At 63.9% G+C, this 17,283-nt stretch overlaps 1 protein-coding gene across 1 annotated transcript; it reads right to left on the bottom strand.

The window, feature by feature from the left end:
* Positions 1-815: 815 nt before the first annotated feature.
* On the bottom strand, positions 816-16,674 carry LOC142593929 (E3 ubiquitin-protein ligase PHF7-like). Its single transcript, XM_075714266.1, has 10 exons — positions 16,662-16,674; positions 14,702-14,825; positions 13,257-13,341; positions 7,727-7,850; positions 6,748-6,892; positions 6,503-6,665; positions 6,309-6,415; positions 5,973-6,086; positions 5,654-5,820; positions 816-943 (listed from the first exon to the last, which is right to left on the bottom strand). The coding sequence occupies exons 1-10, from the start codon at positions 16,672-16,674 to the stop codon at positions 816-818; spliced, it is 1,170 nt and encodes a 389-aa protein (XP_075570381.1).
* Between the last annotated feature and the right edge of the window lie 609 nt (positions 16,675-17,283).

Genomic DNA, 17,283 nt, shown 5'->3' with positions numbered 1-17,283 from the left:
CCTCGGCGCCCCCACAGGCAGCCCCACGCCTCCGGGCAGGGCGCAGGATGCGGCCGCTGCTGGGTCACACCGCGCAGATCTGCCTGGCGGACGAGGCTCCTGTGCTGGAGCCTCCCTCTGTGGAGCTGCTGGGAGCGAGACTTTTGTCCCAGAGCTGGTTGCAAGGGCTGGGGTTTCTTTCCTGGGGGCTGGGCTGGGCTCCCGCCAACCTCTCCCGGCTCCAATCTCCCTGTTCTTGTCAGGGCCTCACCTTCTGTGCTGCCCGCTCGACTGTCTGTCGAATATCCTCAGGGAGAAATCCCATGAGTCCTACTTCCTTGCCCCATTGCTGAAACAGCTCGCTGGCAAAAAACTGCAGAAGAGAACGGACGAGGAGCTGATGAGGAAGGAGAGCGTGGCAGGGAGTGCCTGTCGCAAAGCTGGAGGGAGCCCCGGAGGAACTCACCAGGCAAAACACATGGGCACAGAGTCCTTGCTTCTCCAGCATGCACCCACAGACATCCGGGTCAGCCTCTGCCCGGCGACACAGCATGCATGCTGCGGGGGGAGAGAGCAAATGGCACCGGGGATGAGCAGCTCTGCGGGGCCGGGGCAAGCGTCCCTGAGGCATTGCCCGCAAGGGCCTCCTGTGTCCCTGCCTAGCTGGCTGATGGGCAGGGCTGGAGGCCTTGGAGAGGAAGGGGGCATTGCAGGCACGCGTGTCCCAGCAGGTGCCCACGGTTGGGGAGCTCCTGCCTCCCCCTGCCGCTGCTCTCGGCCCCACGCTGACCGCGCCGGCAACCCCTCTGCCAGGCTGCGGGAGGGATACGTTGCTCTCACCCTGCTCCATGGAGTCGGGGGCCTTCCGCTTCCTTGCAGACATGGCGCACGTCAACGGTGAGCGTTTGGAGAGACCCTGTCCCAGCGGCGCTGGGGGTCTCCTCCGGATGCTCCTCTGCTGACTCTGAGGGAGAAGCAGGATGGCGGGTGAGGGAGAAGCGAGACGCGGGCGAGCTGGCAGCACAGGCCCAGAGCCCCGAGGCGTGGGGCTCCCCTCCTCCCTCGGCAGCCCCGCGCGAGCCCCGTCCCTGCCCTGCCCTCTCCTCACCTCACCAGGTCGCACTGACGCACGGCCCGAGCCCGGCGTTGCTTTCTGTGGGCTTGCCCCCGCGGGTCACAGTGGCCGCTGTGACATCTCCACCGCCCTTGGCCACCTGCCACCCATTGTGACACGGCCCCCGCCTCACAGGGGTGGGTGTGAAGTGCCGAGGTGGGGGCCCGAGCCCTCGGCACCCACGTAACCGGGGCGGCTGCTCCTGCAGCAAGTGCGGAGTCAAACGCCGGGTCCCCCGGGGCAGCCGTCGAGGGCGGCACTGTTGGCCGAAAGGTGCTGTTTGGGCAGTGCGACTCCAGGGCTCCAGCCCTGGCCAAGGGAAATCTCTGCTCCTGCCCCCGGCACGGGGAGCGCTGCCAGCAGCTCGCGGAAGGCGATCCTTCCTCTCTGCGCGGCACCGGTAAGGCTGCCTCTGCAGGACTGCCTCCGGTTCTGAGCTCCCCGGCACAGGGGACGGCAGCGACCTCGCAGCCTGGCCTGCAGGGCTCACACATCCCATCCGCTCGGACGCGGTGGGTGGCCGGGGCACAGCACAGGACCTCAGGACGGCGCCTAAATGTCGCAGGTGGCCCAACGTCTTTCTCCTGAACTCCTTAGCGCTTTGGTGACGTGCTGCCTCCGGAAGAAAAAGCAGCGGGACCGCAAGCTGGGGAGTCACGGCGGAAATGGCCTCTTCCCATGGCAATAAACTGCCTTTCCGAGTCAGTGTGAGCCTCTCCTTGGTGGGGTGGGAAGCCGCACGTGGCTGTGGGGCAGCTTTGGAGGCGGTGGGTGCGAGTGTTGGTCTGTTTGAGGGTAGAAAGGCTCTGCAGTGGGATCTGGACAGGCTGGATCGATGGGCCGAGGGTTGTCAAGCGTCGGAACAGGCTGCCCAGGGAAGCGGTTGAGTCAGCACCCCCGGAGGTATCTCAAAGACGTGTGGACGCGGCGCTTAGGGACATGGTTTAGTGGTGGCCTCGGTAGCGTTAGGTTAACGGTTGGGCTCGATGATCTTCAGGGTCTTTTCCAACCTCAATGATTCTATGATTCTAATTGCCGTTCAGTTATTGCTTGATCACCGTTTGATTACCATTTGATTTTCATTCAGCCATCGATCAACGAGCATTTGATCGTCGCTTAATCATTAATGAAACCCTTTTAGTTAACCCCACAACGATGACTTCTCTCAATAATTCGCCTGCGGCACCAGGACAAAAGCCAGACGGCGTCTCAGGCGCAACCAGCGTAGGCAAAAAGGAATGCGAAATCCAGGATTGGAGAGTCCAGGTCCAAAATGCCCTTCAGGACCAAGATAGACACCTGAAACCCCCAGGCGGCCTTCTACAATACGAGCTGGCTGACGCTGCTGAGAGTGACTAGAGGCTTCTTCCCAGGCTGCCTCCCTCAGCTCCTGCTTTTGGAGTGTCCTCAGCCGTCCGCTTCTACCAGCCACCTTCCAAGCCAAACTCCGGTGCTCAGGGCTTCCTCCTCACCAGGCTTTCTGAGGTTTTGCTCGGCCTGCCGACGCCAGGGCATTAGAGATCTCCGTTAGCTAGATGCACGCAGAGGTGAGCGGTGCCAGGGAACAAGCTCCTCCGTTCAGAGCGAGGCTGTGCGTGGCCACAGCTCTTTGGCCAGCTCCATTCGAGCTCCGTTGCCCGGGAGTGCCTCGGAGCTCCACATCGCAGTCCCCCTGAAGAGCACTACCTGTTCTGGCCATGTCTAGACCTCACGTCTTGCCAATCACAGCAGTCAAGAACAGAAGGACAAAGTGCTGCCACCGAGTTCTCTTTTGGACCCTCTGCACCGCCTTTCCTTCCTCATTGCCTCTTTGTTGGCAGAAGAGCCCATCAGGTGTCCCAGGTTCCCCTGCCTTCCTCAGAGAGGACAGCTGCTCCCTGCTTTAAGGAATCAGCTTGCACCGTAAGAGCGCCGGTACTTTGCCTGAAGAGCAGAGGGCTGTTCAAATCTGGACAGCCACCCCACGGGATTTCCTTCGTGCTTTGGTCACCGTCATTCTTTGATTCAGCCTTCTCGCTCTCTGCGCCAGCTCCCACGGAGCTGTTCAGCAGTCACTCTGCAACCAAATCTCTTCTCCTGCCTGCACTAGAAAGGTACTTGCTGCTGGTCGCCAACAGGAGGGAAATCCTTTTGGACGACTGACACTTCCCAGGCCCCTTGTTACCCTCCCGTAGAGCACACGTGATTTTTTTGCTCTCGAGGGCGTATGACAGGACTCAAGCCCTCAGCAACAGGTACTGCTCTGACTCTCCTGAACTCTGTGAAGTCCTTGCCGGGTGTTTGCAATCTCTATTACAAAGGGTTTCTTGGCTTACACTGCAAGAAGGAAGCCTTCAGTTGGTACGGCAGCAATCACGTTGGGGAACAAGGCCCGCAACTGGGCAACGGGGAATGCCTTTTGGCTCCTGTAGCAACACAATCTACAGCAATCTTCATGTCACAAATACAGATGTGACACTGAACTTAACGTTCAGAGAAAAGCAGCTTTGCCGCTTTGCCACAATTCTCACTAAGCTAGGCAACTTAGAGGATAGGAAATCGGTTATAGCCTTGTCCAGAAGGAAACAGAGTTGAAGCGTGTCAAAAATCGCTGGCGCCGGGGCACGTGATTTGGGGGGGCGAGCCGCGAGGGCCATGGCGCGTGGGCGGGCACAGCCCACTTTGGCAGGAGATGGGTGGCGGCGCCGACTGGGCCGTGCCGGGCCACCCTCCTGGGGGCGGGGGCAGAGACCCCCGGTCCCGGGCGTGGGTGTGAACTTCCCCCGGGGAAACTGAGCAGGCTGCGGGGCCAGCGAGGCCCGAAGCACACGGCCATGGCGCTGGGGAGCCGGCCAAGGCCAGCCCGCAAGGAGGGAGGTCTGGGGAAGGTGCTGCCAACCGTCAGTGGAGAAGACAACCGTCTGGGCCCAGCCGCTAACGCTGCCCCTCGAGAAAGGGAGAGGAGGAGGAAGGCGACACATGCGCGTGGCATCTCCCGCTGCAGTCATTAACGGCCACCTTTATTGTGCCGGCGGAGGGGGATCAGGGCCAGCACTCGGGGACGGCGCACGGCTGGTCCCGTGGCGGCGTTCGGGCCGGCTGTAAGGAGTTTGGGCCCGACGTTGCAAGTGGGAGCGCTCTCGCATCCGCGCGGGCCCAGGGGGGCTGGAGCGGCTGCTGCTCTGGAGCGCTGGCGAGCCGAAGGAGGGCCCCGATGGCAGCTGGCTGGCGGTGCTGGGGCTGCTGGTCTCGTGTGCCGCGGAGCTGTGGGACGGCCCCAGCGCGGCCTGGCTGGCGGTGCTGCTCCCAGCACTGGGTGCTGCTGTGCGGCTGCTCTCAGGGCATCCCGTGGGCCGGCTGTAGGGCTTTTGGGCCCGACGCTGCAACCGGGAGCGGTTTTGCGTGCGGTCGGGCCCAGGTGGGCTGGAGCGGCTGCTGCCCTGAAGCACTGGGGAGCCGTGGGATGGCCCTGATGCCGCATTGCTGGGGCTGCTGGTCTCTGGTGCCAGGGAGCCGTGGGACGGCCCTGATGCCGCCTGGCTGCGAGCGCTGGGGCTGGTGGTCTGCGGTGCTGGGGAGCCGCAGGAGGGCCCCGATGGCAGCTGGCTGGCGGTGCTGGGGCTGCTGGTGTCGGGTGCCGCAGAGCTGTGGGCCAGCCCCAGCGCGGCCTGGCTGGCGGTGCTGCTCCCAGCACTGGGTGCTGCTGATGTGCGGCTGCTCTCAGGGCATCCTGTGGGCCGGCTGTAGGGCTTTTGGGCCCGATGCTGCAACCGGGAGCGGTTTTGCGTGCGGTCGGGCCCAGGTGGGCGGGAGCGGCTGCTGCCCTGAAGCACAGGGGAGCCGAAGGAGGGCCCCGATGGCAGCTGGCTGGCGGTGCTGGGGCTGCTGGTCTCGTGTGCCGCGGAGCTGTGGGACAGCCCCAGCGCGGCCTGGCTGGCGGTGCTGCTCCCAGCACTGGGTGCTGCTGTGCGGCTGCTCTCAGGGCATCCCGTGGGCTGGCTGTAGGGCTTTTGGGCCCGACGCTGCAACCGGGAGCGGTTTCGCGTGCGGTCGGGCCCAGGTGGGCGGGAGCGGCTGCTGCCCTGAAGCACTGGGGAGCCATGGGATGGCCCCAATGCCGCCAGGCTACCAGTGCTGGGGCTGCTGGTCTCCGTTGCTAGGGAGCCGTGGGATGGCCCTGATGCCACCTGGCTACCAGTGCTGGGGCTGCTGGTCTCGGGGGCCAGGGAGCATTGGGATGGCCCCGATGCTGCCTGGCTGGTGGTGCCGGGGCTGCTGGGGCTGCTGGCCTCCGGAGCCGGAGATCCAAGAGACTGCCGTGATGCCGCCTGGCTGGTGGTGCCGGGGCTGCTGGTCTCGGGTGCCGGGGAGCTGTGGGATGGCCTCGATCCTGACTGGCTGGCAGTGCTGGGGCCGGTGAGCTCCGAGCTGTGACCGGAGGCTGTAAGGGGAGAAGCAGGAAGGTCAAGGGCACGGCCCCCCAGGCCCGGGGCAGGATAGGTGCCAGAGCGGTGCCCCCAGCCCTCCTGGAGCAGAGAGGCTCTGCCAAGCCCTCCCTGGGCACCCGCGGCCAGGACTCGCCTGGGCCCTGGCCCCAGCCCAGGGGCACGCGGCTGCTTTGCCTCTTACCGGTGCCCAGGCCAGCACAGCTGTCGCACTCCCAGCTGGCCGTGCTGTTCCTCCAGTAGGAGCAGCGTCTGTGGGTGCCCTCGGCAGCGCAGGAGCAGCACAGGAGCAGTTGCCAGGGCCTGGGGAAGCACACGGGTTCATGGCTGTGAGGACAAAGTGACGGCAGCACGGGCTTGTCCGGCAGAGCTCTTGTTCTTCGTCCTGCCGCTTCGAGCCCTTGGCCAGACAGAGATCCCGTGCAGAGCCGCGGGGTGCAGCTTTGGCAACTCACCCCTCTTCCTCTGCCTGCTCCCTGCCTCCTGGGCAAAGGCACTCACGGGCATCGCAGCGCCTGTGCCTCTCATTTAGTGCTGTGTATGCACGGCTGTTCTCCCATGATGGCAGTCTGATGGAGAAAGGAGAAGTGAGGAGCCCCTGCTGCCCGGCAGGGCGTAAGGCAGATGCAGGGCATCCCTGCTCTTCCCCCCGCTGCCCTGTTTCCAACTCCTCCGTGAAGCGGAAGCCCAGACTCACGGGAGAGCGGAGGGCCAGGGCTGCAGGGGCAGGCCCTGGCAGGGCACAGCGCTTGCACCCTCCTGCCTCGTGAGCCGAGCACAAGGACACCAACCTGAAGGGGATTCGGATCCCCATGACGAGCATTTCCGAGAGGAAGAGATCCTTATCCCTACAGAGGGGGCACCGGAAGCAAGAGAAGCCAGCGCTCACAGCCTGTCCCTGCAGGAGTACCATAAGGAGCACGAGTTGAGGCCCTGGTGCTGCTGAGCGCCCGCCGTGCCCCGGGGGCGAGGGAGCGGCTCCTACCTGGATGCAGCCCCTGTGGAACCAGGCGTGTTGGCACGCTGGGCACACCATGGTGCCGTAGGACGTTCTGTCCTCCACAAGGTCCAGGCAGATGAGGCAGGTGGTGTTCTCCTCCGGAGCCGCCCCCACTGCCTGCTCTGGGCGGTGCTCCCAGCAGAAGGACCTGGGGGGAAGGGGAAAGGGACGGGCGAGGTGAGAAGTGCCGGGTCCTTCCCCGCCGGCGGCAAGGAGGGGAGAGGAGGTACCTGTACTGAGGAAAGAACTGGGTGACGCATCCACCCTCCACGGCACAGGGGAGATGGAAGCTGCGGTCGCAGCCCGTCTCCTGGCAGGCGATGGTGGCCCCGCTCTCGCCACAGACGAAGCAGTGCTGGAAAGAGCACAGCAGCCCCCATCAGCGGCAGCCTCGGCGCCCCCACAGGCAGCCCCACGCCTCCGGGCAGGGCGCAGGATGCGGCCGCTGCTGGGTCACACCGCGCAGATCTGCCTGGCGGACGAGGCTCCTGTGCTGGAGCCTCCCTCTGTGGAGCTGCTGGGAGCGAGACTTTTGTCCCAGAGCTGGTTGCAAGGGCTGGGGTTTCTTTCCTGGGGGCTGGGCTGGGCTCCCGCCAACCTCTCCCGGCTCCAATCTCCCTGTTCTTGTCAGGGCCTCACCTTCTGTGCTGCCCGCTCGACTGTCTGTCGAATATCCTCAGGGAGAAATCCCATGAGTCCTACTTCCTTGCCCCATTGCTGAAACAGCTCGCTGGCAAAAAACTGCAGAAGAGAACGGACGAGGAGCTGATGAGGAAGGAGAGCGTGGCAGGGAGTGCCTGTCGCAAAGCTGGAGGGAGCCCCGGAGGAACTCACCAGGCAAAACACATGGGCACAGAGTCCTTGCTTCTCCAGCATGCACCCACAGACATCCGGGTCAGCCTCTGCCCGGCGACACAGCATGCATGCTGCGGGGGGGAGAGAGCAAATGGCACCGGGGATGAGCAGCTCTGCGGGGCCGGGGCAAGCGTCCCTGAGGCATTGCCCGCAAGGGCCTCCTGTGTCCCTGCCTAGCTGGCTGATGGGCAGGGCTGGAGGCCTTGGAGAGGAAGGGGGCATTGCAGGCACGCGTGTCCCAGCAGGTGCCCACGGTTGGGGAGCTCCTGCCTCCCCCTGCCGCTGCTCTCGGCCCCACGCTGACCGCGCCGGCAACCCCTCTGCCAGGCTGCGGGAGGGGTACGTTGCTCTCACCCTGCTCCATCGAGTCGGGGGCCTTCCGCTTCCTTGCAGACATGGCGCACGTCAACGGTGAGCGTTTGGAGAGACCCTGTCCCAGCGGCGCTGGGGGTCTCCTCCGGATGCTCCTCTGCTGACTCTGAGGGAGAAGCAGGATGGCGGGTGAGGGAGAAGCGAGACGCGGGCGAGCTGGCAGCACAGGCCCAGAGCCCCGAGGCGTGGGGCTCCCCTCCTCCCTCGGCAGCCCCGCGCGAGCCCCGTCCCTGCCCTGCCCTCTCCTCACCTCACCAGGTCGCACTGACGCACGGCCCGAGCCCGGCGTTGCTTTCTGTGGGCTTGCCCCCGCGGGTCACAGTGGCCGCTGTGACATCTCCACCGCCCTTGGCCACCTGCCACCCATTGTGACACGGCCCCCGCCTCACAGGGGTGGGTGTGAAGTGCCGAGGTGGGGGCCCGAGCCCTCGGCACCCACGTAACCGGGGCGGCTGCTCCTGCAGCAAGTGCGGAGTCAAACGCCGGGTCCCCCGGGGCAGCCGTCGAGGGCGGCACTGTTGGCCGAAAGGTGCTGTTTGGGCAGTGCGACTCCAGGGCTCCAGCCCTGGCCAAGGGAAATCTCTGCTCCTGCCCCCGGCACGGGGAGCGCTGCCAGCAGCTCGCGGAAGGCGATCCTTCCTCTCTGCGCGGCACCGGTAAGGCTGCCTCTGCAGGACTGCCTCCGGTTCTGGGCTCCCCGGCACAGGGGACGGCAGCGACCTCGCAGCCTGGCCTGCAGGGCTCACACATCCCATCCGCTCGGACGCGGTGGGTGGCCGGGGCACAGCACAGGACCTCAGGACGGCGCCTAAATGTCGCAGGTGGCCCAACGTCTTTCTCCTGAACTCCTTAGCGCTTTGGTGACGTGCTGCCTCCGGAAGAAAAAGCAGCGGGACCGCAAGCTGGGGAGTCACGGCGGAAATGGCCTCTTCCCATGGCAATAAACTGCCTTTCCGAGTCAGTGTGAGCCTCTCCTTGGTGGGGTGGGAAGCCGCACGTGGCTGTGGGGCAGCTTTGGAGGCGGTGGGTGCGAGTGTTGGTCTGTTTGAGGGTAGAAAGGCTCTGCAGTGGGATCTGGACAGGCTGGATCGATGGGCCGAGGGTTGTCAAGCGTCGGAACAGGCTGCCCAGGGAAGCGGTTGAGTCAGCACCCCCGGAGGTATCTCAAAGACGTGTGGACGCGGCGCTTAGGGACATGGTTTAGTGGTGGCCTCGGTAGCGTTAGGTTAACGGTTGGGCTCGATGATCTTCAGGGTCTTTTCCAACCTCAATGATTCTATGATTCTAATTGCCGTTCAGTTATTGCTTGATCACCGTTTGATTACCATTTGATTTTCATTCAGCCATCGATCAACGAGCATTTGATCGTCGCTTAATCATTAATGAAACCCTTTTAGTTAACCCCACAACGATGACTTCTCTCAATAATTCGCCTGCGGCACCAGGACAAAAGCCAGACGGCGTCTCAGGCGCAACCAGCGTAGGCAAAAAGGAATGCGAAATCCAGGATTGGAGAGTCCAGGTCCAAAATGCCCTTCAGGACCAAGATAGACACCTGAAACCCCCAGGCGGCCTTCTACAATACGAGCTGGCTGACGCTGCTGAGAGTGACTAGAGGCTTCTTCCCAGGCTGCCTCCCTCAGCTCCTGCTTTTGGAGCGTCCTCAGCCGTCCGCTTCTACCAGCCACCTTCCAAGCCAAACTCCGGTGCTCAGGGCTTCCTCCTCACCAGGCTTTCTGAGGTTTTGCTCGGCCTGCCGACGCCAGGGCATTAGAGATCTCCGTTAGCTAGATGCACGCAGAGGTGAGCGGTGCCAGGGAACAAGCTCCTCCGTTCAGAGCGAGGCTGTGCGTGGCCACAGCTCTTTGGCCAGCTCCATTCGAGCTCCGTTGCCCGGGAGTGCCTCGGAGCTCCACATCGCAGTCCCCCTGAAGAGCACTACCTGTTCTGGCCATGTCTAGACCTCACGTCTTGCCAATCACAGCAGTCAAGAACAGAAGGACAAAGTGCTGCCACCGAGTTCTCTTTTGGACCCTCTGCACCGCCTTTCCTTCCTCATTGCCTCTTTGTTGGCAGAAGAGCCCATCAGGTGTCCCAGGTTCCCCTGCCTTCCTCAGAGAGGACAGCTGCTCCCTGCTTTAAGGAGTCAGCTTGCACCGTAAGAGCGCCGGTACTTTGCCTGAAGAGCAGAGGGCTGTTCAAATCTGGACAGCCACCCCACGGGATTTCCTTCGTGCTTTGGTCACCGTCATTCTTTGATTCAGCCTTCTCGCTCTCTGCGCCAGCTCCCACGGAGCTGTTCAGCAGTCACTCTGCAACCAAATCTCTTCTCCTGCCTGCACTAGAAAGGTACTTGCTGCTGGTCGCCAACAGGAGGGAAATCCTTTTGGACGACTGACACTTCCCAGGCCCCTTGTTACCCTCCCGTAGAGCACACGTGATTTTTTTGCTCTCGAGGGCGTATGACAGGACTCAAGCCCTCAGCAACAGGTACTGCTCTGACTCTCCTGAACTCTGTGAAGTCCTTGCCGGGTGTTTGCAATCTCTATTACAAAGGGTTTCTTGGCTTACACTGCAAGAAGGAAGCCTTCAGTTGGTACGGCAGCAATCACGTTGGGGAACAAGGCCCGCAACTGGGCAACGGGGAATGCCTTTTGGCTCCTGTAGCAACACAATCTACAGCAATCTTCATGTCACAAATACAGATGTGACACTGAACTTAACGTTCAGAGAAAAGCAGCTTTGCCGCTTTGCCACAATTCTCACTAAGCTAGGCAACTTAGAGGATAGGAAATCGGTTATAGCCTTGTCCAGAAGGAAACAGAGTTGAAGCGTGTCAAAAATCGCTGGCGCCGGGGCACGTGATTTGGGGGGGCGAGCCGCGAGGGCCATGGCGCGTGGGCGGGCACAGCCCACTTTGGCAGGAGATGGGTGGCGGCGCCGACTGGGCCGTGCCGGGCCACCCTCCTGGGGGCGGGGGCAGAGACCCCCGGTCCCGGGCGTGGGTGTGAACTTCCCCCGGGGAAACTGAGCAGGCTGCGGGGCCAGCGAGGCCCGAAGCACACGGCCATGGTGCTGGGGAGCCGGCCAAGGCCAGCCCGCAAGGAGGGAGGTCTGGGGAAGGTGCTGCCAACCGTCAGTGGAGAAGACAACTGTCTGGGCCCAGCCGCTAACGCTGCCCCTCGAGAAAGGGAGAGGAGGAGGAAGGCGACACATGCGCGTGGCATCTCCCGCTGCAGTCATTAACGGCCACCTTTATTGTGCCGGCGGAGGGGGATCAGGGCCAGCACTCGGGGACGGCGCACGGCTGGTCCCGTGGCGGCGTTCGGGCCGGCTGTAAGGAGTTTGGGCCCGACGTTGCAAGTGGGAGCGCTCTCGCATCCGCGCGGGCCCAGGGGGGCTGGAGCGGCTGCTGCTCTGGAGCGCTGGCGAGCCGAAGGAGGGCCCCGATGGCAGCTGGCTGGCGGTGCTGGGGCTGCTGGTCTCGTGTGCCGCGGAGCTGTGGGACGGCCCCAGCGCGGCCTGGCTGGCGGTGCTGCTCCCAGCACTGGGTGCTGCTGTGCGGCTGCTCTCAGGGCATCCCGTGGGCCGGCTGTAGGGCTTTTGGGCCCGACGCTGCAACCGGGAGCGGTTTTGCGTGCGGTCGGGCCCAGGTGGGCTGGAGCGGCTGCTGCCCTGAAGCACTGGGGAGCCGTGGGATGGCCCTGATGCCGCATTGCTGGGGCTGCTGGTCTCTGGTGCCAGGGAGCCGTGGGACGGCCCTGATGCCGCCTGGCTGCGAGCGCTGGGGCTGGTGGTCTGCGGTGCTGGGGAGCCGCAGGAGGGCCCCGATGGCAGCTGGCTGGCGGTGCTGGGGCTGCTGGTGTCGGGTGCCGCAGAGCTGTGGGCCAGCCCCAGCGCGGCCTGGCTGGCGGTGCTGCTCCCAGCACTGGGTGCTGCTGATGTGCGGCTGCTCTCAGGGCATCCTGTGGGCCGGCTGTAGGGCTTTTGGGCCCGACGCTGCAACCGGGAGCGGTTTCGCGTGCGGTCAGGCCCAGGTGGGCGGGAGCGGCTGCTGCCCTGAAGCACTGGGGAGCCATGGGATGGCCCTGATGCCGCTTGGCTGCGAGCGCTGGGGCTGGTGGTCTGCGGTGCTGGGGAGCCGCAGGAGGACCCCGATGGCAGCTGGCTGGCAGCGTTGCGGCTGCTGGTGTTGGGTGCCGTGGAGCTGTGGGCCAGCCCCAGCGCGGCCTGGCTGGCGGTGCTGCTCCCAGCACTGGGTGCTGCTGATGTGCGGCTGCTCTCAGGGCATCCCGTGGGACGGCTGTAGGGCTTTTGGGCCCGACGCTGCAACCGGGAGCGGTTTCGCGTGCGGTCAGGCCCAGGTGGGCGGGAGCGGCTGCTGCCCTGAAGCACTGGGGAGCCATGGGATGGCCCCAATGCCGCCAGGCTACCAGTGCTGGGGCTGCTGGTCTCCGTTGCTAGGGAGCCGTGGGATGGCCCTGATGCCACCTGGCTGCCAGTGCTGGGGCTGCTGGTCTCGGGGGCCAGGGAGCATTGGGATGGCCCCGATGCTGCCTGGCTGGTGGTGCCGGGGCTGCTGGGGCTGCTGGCCTCCGGAGCCGGAGATCCAAGAGACTGCCGTGATGCCGCCTGGCTGGTGGTGCCGGGGCTGCTGGTCTCGGGTGCCGGGGAGCTGTGGGATGGCCTCGATCCTGACTGGCTGGCAGTGCTGGGGCCGGTGAGCTCCGAGCTGTGACCGGAGGCTGTAAGGGGAGAAGCAGGAAGGTCAAGGGCACGGCCCCCCAGGCCCGGGGCAGGATAGGTGCCAGAGCGGTGCCCCCAGCCCTCCTGGAGCAGAGAGGCTCTGCCAAGACCACCCTGGGCACCCGCGGCCAGGACTCGCCTGGGCCCTGGCCCCAGCCCAGGGGCACGCGGCTGCTTTGCCTCTTACCGGTGCCCAGGCCAGCACAGCTGTCGCACTCCCAGCTGGCCGTGCTGTTCCTCCAGTAGGAGCAGCGTCTGTGGGTGCCCTCGGCAGCGCAGGAGCAGCACAGGAGCAGTTGCCAGGGCCTGGGGAAGCACACGGGTTCATGGCTGTGAGGACAAAGTGACGGCAGCACGGGCTTGTCCGGCAGAGCTCTTGTTCTTCGTCCTGCCGCTTCGAGCCCTTGGCCAGACAGAGATCCCGTGCAGAGCCGCGGGGTGCAGCTTTGGCAACTCACCCCTCTTCCTCTGCCTGCTCCCTGCCTCCTGGGCAAAGGCACTCACGGGCATCGCAGCGCCTGTGCCTCTCATTTAGTGCTGCGTATGCACGGCTGTTCTCCCATGATGGCAGTCTGATGGAGAAAGGAGAAGTGAGGAGCCCCTGCTGCCCGGCAGGGCGTAAGGCAGATGCAGGGCATCCCTGCTCTTCCCCCCGCTGCCCTGTTTCCAACTCCTCCGTGAAGCGGAAGCCCAGACTCACGGGAGAGCGGAGGGCCAGGGCTGCAGGGGCAGGCCCTGGCAGGGCACAGCGCTTGCACCCTCCTGCCTCGTGAGCCGAGCACAAGGACACCAACCTGAAGGGGATTCGGATCCCCATGACGAGCATTTCCGAGAGGAAGAGATCCTTATCCCTACAGAGGGGGCACCGGAAGCAAGAGAAGCCAGCGCTCACAGCCTGTCCCTGCAGGAGTACCATAAGGAGCACGAGTTGAGGCCCTGGTGCTGCTGAGCGCCCGCCGTGCCCCGGGGGCGAGGGAGCGGCTCCTACCTGGATGCAGCCCCTGTGGAACCAGGCGTGTTGGCACGCTGGGCACACCATGGTGCCGTAGGACGTTCTGTCCTCCACAAGGTCCAGGCAGATGAGGCAGGTGGTGTTCTCCTCCGGAGCCGCCCCCACTGCCTGCTCTGGGCGGTGCTCCCAGCAGAAGGACCTGGGGGGAAGGGGAAAGGGACGGGCGAGGTGAGAAGTGCCGGGTCCTTCCCCGCCGGCGGCGAGGAGGGGAGAGGAGGTACCTGTACTGAGGAAAGAACTGGGTGACGCATCCACCCTCCACGGCACAGGGGAGATGGAAGCTGCGGTCGCAGCCCGTCTCCTGGCAGGCGATGGTGGCCCCGCTCTCGCCACAGACGAAGCAGTGCTGGAAAGAGCACAGCAGCCCCCATCAGCGGCAGCCTCGGCGCCCCCACAGGCAGCCCCACGCCTCCGGGCAGGGCGCAGGATGCGGCCGCTGCTGGGTCACACCGCGCAGATCTGCCTGGCGGACGAGGCTCCTGTGCTGGAGCCTCCCTCTGTGGAGCTGCTGGGAGCGAGACTTTTGTCCCAGAGCTGGTTGCAAGGGCTGGGGTTTCTTTCCTGGGGGCTGGGCTGGGCTCCCGCCAACCTCTCCCGGCTCCAATCTCCCTGTTCTTGTCAGGGCCTCACCTTCTGTGCTGCCCGCTCGACTGTCTGTCGAATATCCTCAGGGAGAAATCCCATGAGTCCTACTTCCTTGCCCCATTGCTGAAACAGCTCGCTGGCAAAAAACTGCAGAAGAGAACGGACGAGGAGCTGATGAGGAAGGAGAGCGTGGCAGGGAGTGCCTGTCGCAAAGCTGGAGGGAGCCCCGGAGGAACTCACCAGGCAAAACACATGGGCACAGAGTCCTTGCTTCTCCAGCATGCACCCACAGACATCCGGGTCAGCCTCTGCCCGGCGACACAGCATGCATGCTGCGGGGGGAGAGAGCAAATGGCACCGGGGATGAGCAGCTCTGCGGGGCCGGGGCAAGCGTCCCTGAGGGATTGCCCGCAAGGGCCTCCTGTGTCCCTGCCTAGCTGGCTGATGGGCAGGGCTGGAGGCCTTGGAGAGGAAGGGGGCATTGCAGGCACGCGTGTCCCAGCAGGTGCCCACGGTTGGGGAGCTCCTGCCTCCCCCTGCCGCTGCTCTCGGCCCCACGCTGACCGCGCCGGCAACCCCTCTGCCAGGCTGCGGGAGGGGTACGTTGCTCTCACCCTGCTCCATCGAGTCGGGGGCCTTCCGCTTCCTTGCAGACATGGCGCACGTCAACGGTGAGCGTTTGGAGAGACCCTGTCCCAGCGGCGCTGGGGGTCTCCTCCGGATGCTCCTCTGCTGACTCTGAGGGAGAAGCAGGATGGCGGGTGAGGGAGAAGCGAGACGCGGGCGAGCTGGCAGCACAGGCCCAGAGCCCCGAGGCGTGGGGCTCCCCTCCTCCCTCGGCAGCCCCGCGCGAGCCCCGTCCCTGCCCTGCCCTCTCCTCACCTCACCAGGTCGCACTGACGCACGGCCCGAGCCCGGCGTTGCTTTCTGTGGGCTTGCCCCCGCGGGTCACAGTGGCCGCTGTGACATCTCCACCGCCCTTGGCCACCTGCCACCCATTGTGACACGGCCCCCGCCTCACAGGGGTGGGTGTGAAGTGCCGAGGTGGGGGCCCGAGCCCTCGGCACCCACGTAACCGGGGCGGCTGCTCCTGCAGCAAGTGCGGAGTCAAACACCGGGTCCCCCGGGGCAGCCGTCGAGGGCGGCACTGTTGGCCGAAAGGTGCTGTTTGGGCAGTGCGACTCCAGGGCTCCAGCCCTGGCCAAGGGAAATCTCTGCTCCTGCCCCCGGCACGGGGAGCGCTGCCAGCAGCTCGCGGAAGGCGATCCTTCCTCTCTGCGCGGCACCGGTAAGGCTGCCTCTGCAGGACTGCCTCCGGTTCTGGGCTCCCCGGCACAGGGGACGGCAGCGACCTCGCAGCCTGGCCTGCAGGGCTCACACATCCCATCCGCTCGGACGCGGTGGGTGGCCGGGGCACAGCACAGGACCTCAGGACGGCGCCTAAATGTCGCAGGTGGCCCAACGTCTTTCTCCTGAACTCCTTAGCGCTTTGGTGACGTGCTGCCTCCGGAAGAAAAAGCAGCGGGACCGCAAGCTGGGGAGTCACGGCGGAAATGGCCTCTTCCCATGGCAATAAACTGCCTTTCCGAGTCAGTGTGAGCCTCTCCTTGGTGGGGTGGGAAGCCGCACGTGGCTGTGGGGCAGCTTTGGAGGCGGTGGGTGCGAGTGTTGGTCTGTTTGAGGGTAGAAAGGCTCTGCAGTGGGATCTGGACAGGCTGGATCGATGGGCCGAGGGTTGTCAAGCGTCGGAACAGGCTGCCCAGGGAAGCGGTTGAGTCAGCACCCCCGGAGGTATCTCAAAGACGTGTGGACGCGGCGCTTAGGGACATGGTTTAGTGGTGGCCTCGGTAGCGTTAGGTTAACGGTTGGGCTCGATGATCTTCAGGGTCTTTTCCAACCTCAATGATTCTATGATTCTAATTGCCGTTCAGTTATTGCTTGATCACCGTTTGATTACCATTTGATTTTCATTCAGCCATCGATCAACGAGCATTTGATCGTCGCTTAATCATTAATGAAACCCTTTTAGTTAACCCCACAACGATGACTTCTCTCAATAATTCGCCTGCGGCACCAGGACAAAAGCCAGACGGCGTCTCAGGCGCAACCAGCGTAGGCAAAAAGGAATGCGAAATCCAGGATTGGAGAGTCCAGGTCCAAAATGCCCTTCAGGACCAAGATAGACACCTGAAACCCCCAGGCGGCCTTCTACAATACGAGCTGGCTGACGCTGCTGAGAGTGACTAGAGGCTTCTTCCCAGGCTGCCTCCCTCAGCTCCTGCTTTTGGAGCGTCCTCAGCCGTCCGCTTCTACCAGCCACCTTCCAAGCCAAACTCCGGTGCTCAGGGCTTCCTCCTCACCAGGCTTTCTGAGGTTTTGCTCGGCCTGCCGACGCCAGGGCATTAGAGATCTCCGTTAGCTAGATGCACGCAGAGGTGAGCGGTGCCAGGGAACAAGCTCCTCCGTTCAGAGCGAGGCTGTGCGTGGCCACAGCTCTTTGGCCAGCTCCATTCGAGCTCCGTTGCCCGGGAGTGCCTCGGAGCTCCACATCGCAGTCCCCCTGAAGAGCACTACCTGTTCTGGCCATGTCTAGACCTCACGTCTTGCCAATCACAGCAGTCAAGAACAGAAGGACAAAGTGCTGCCACCGAGTTCTCTTTTGGACCCTCTGCACCGCCTTTCCTTCCTCATTGCCTCTTTGTTGGCAGAAGAGCCCATCAGGTGTCCCAGGTTCCCCTGCCTTCCTCAGAGAGGACAGCTGCTCCCTGCTTTAAGGAGTCAGCTTGCACCGTAAGAGCGCCGGTACTTTGCCTGAAGAGCAGAGGGCTGTTCAAATCTGGACAGCCACCCCACGGGATTTCCTTCGTGCTTTGGTCACCGTCATTCTTTGATTCAGCCTTCTCGCTCTCTGCGCCAGCTCCCACGGAGCTGTTCAGCAGTCACTCTGCAACCAAATCTCTTCTCCTGCCTGCACTAGAAAGGTACTTGCTGCTGGTCGCCAACAGGAGGGAAATCCTTTTGGACGACTGACACTTCCCAGGCCCCTTGTTACCCTCCCGTAGAGCACACGTGATTTTTTTGCTCTCGAGGGCGTATGACAGGACTCAAGCCCTCAGCAACAGGTACTGCTCTGACTCTCCTGAACTCTGTGAAGTCCTTGCCGGGTGTTTGCAATCTCTATTACAAAGGGTTTCTT

Source organism: Pelecanus crispus, chromosome 7 (assembly GCF_030463565.1).
Source record: "Pelecanus crispus isolate bPelCri1 chromosome 7, bPelCri1.pri, whole genome shotgun sequence".
Taxonomy (NCBI): domain Eukaryota; kingdom Metazoa; phylum Chordata; class Aves; order Pelecaniformes; family Pelecanidae; genus Pelecanus; species Pelecanus crispus.
The sequence above is the reverse complement of the archived record's forward strand: the minus strand, read 5'-3'. Positions and strand labels throughout refer to the sequence as shown.

Coding starts and splice junctions, on each gene's coding strand:
- LOC142593929 (XM_075714266.1), bottom strand. Junction 6,893..7,726: donor CCCCGACTCGATGGAGCAGG/GTGAGAGCAACG, acceptor GCCGCTGATGGG/GGCTGCTGTGCTCTTTCCAG. Junction 944..5,653: donor GGGCTGGGGCCAGGGCCCAG/GCGAGTCCTGGC, acceptor CTTCTCCCTCAG/AGTCAGCAGAGGAGCATCCG.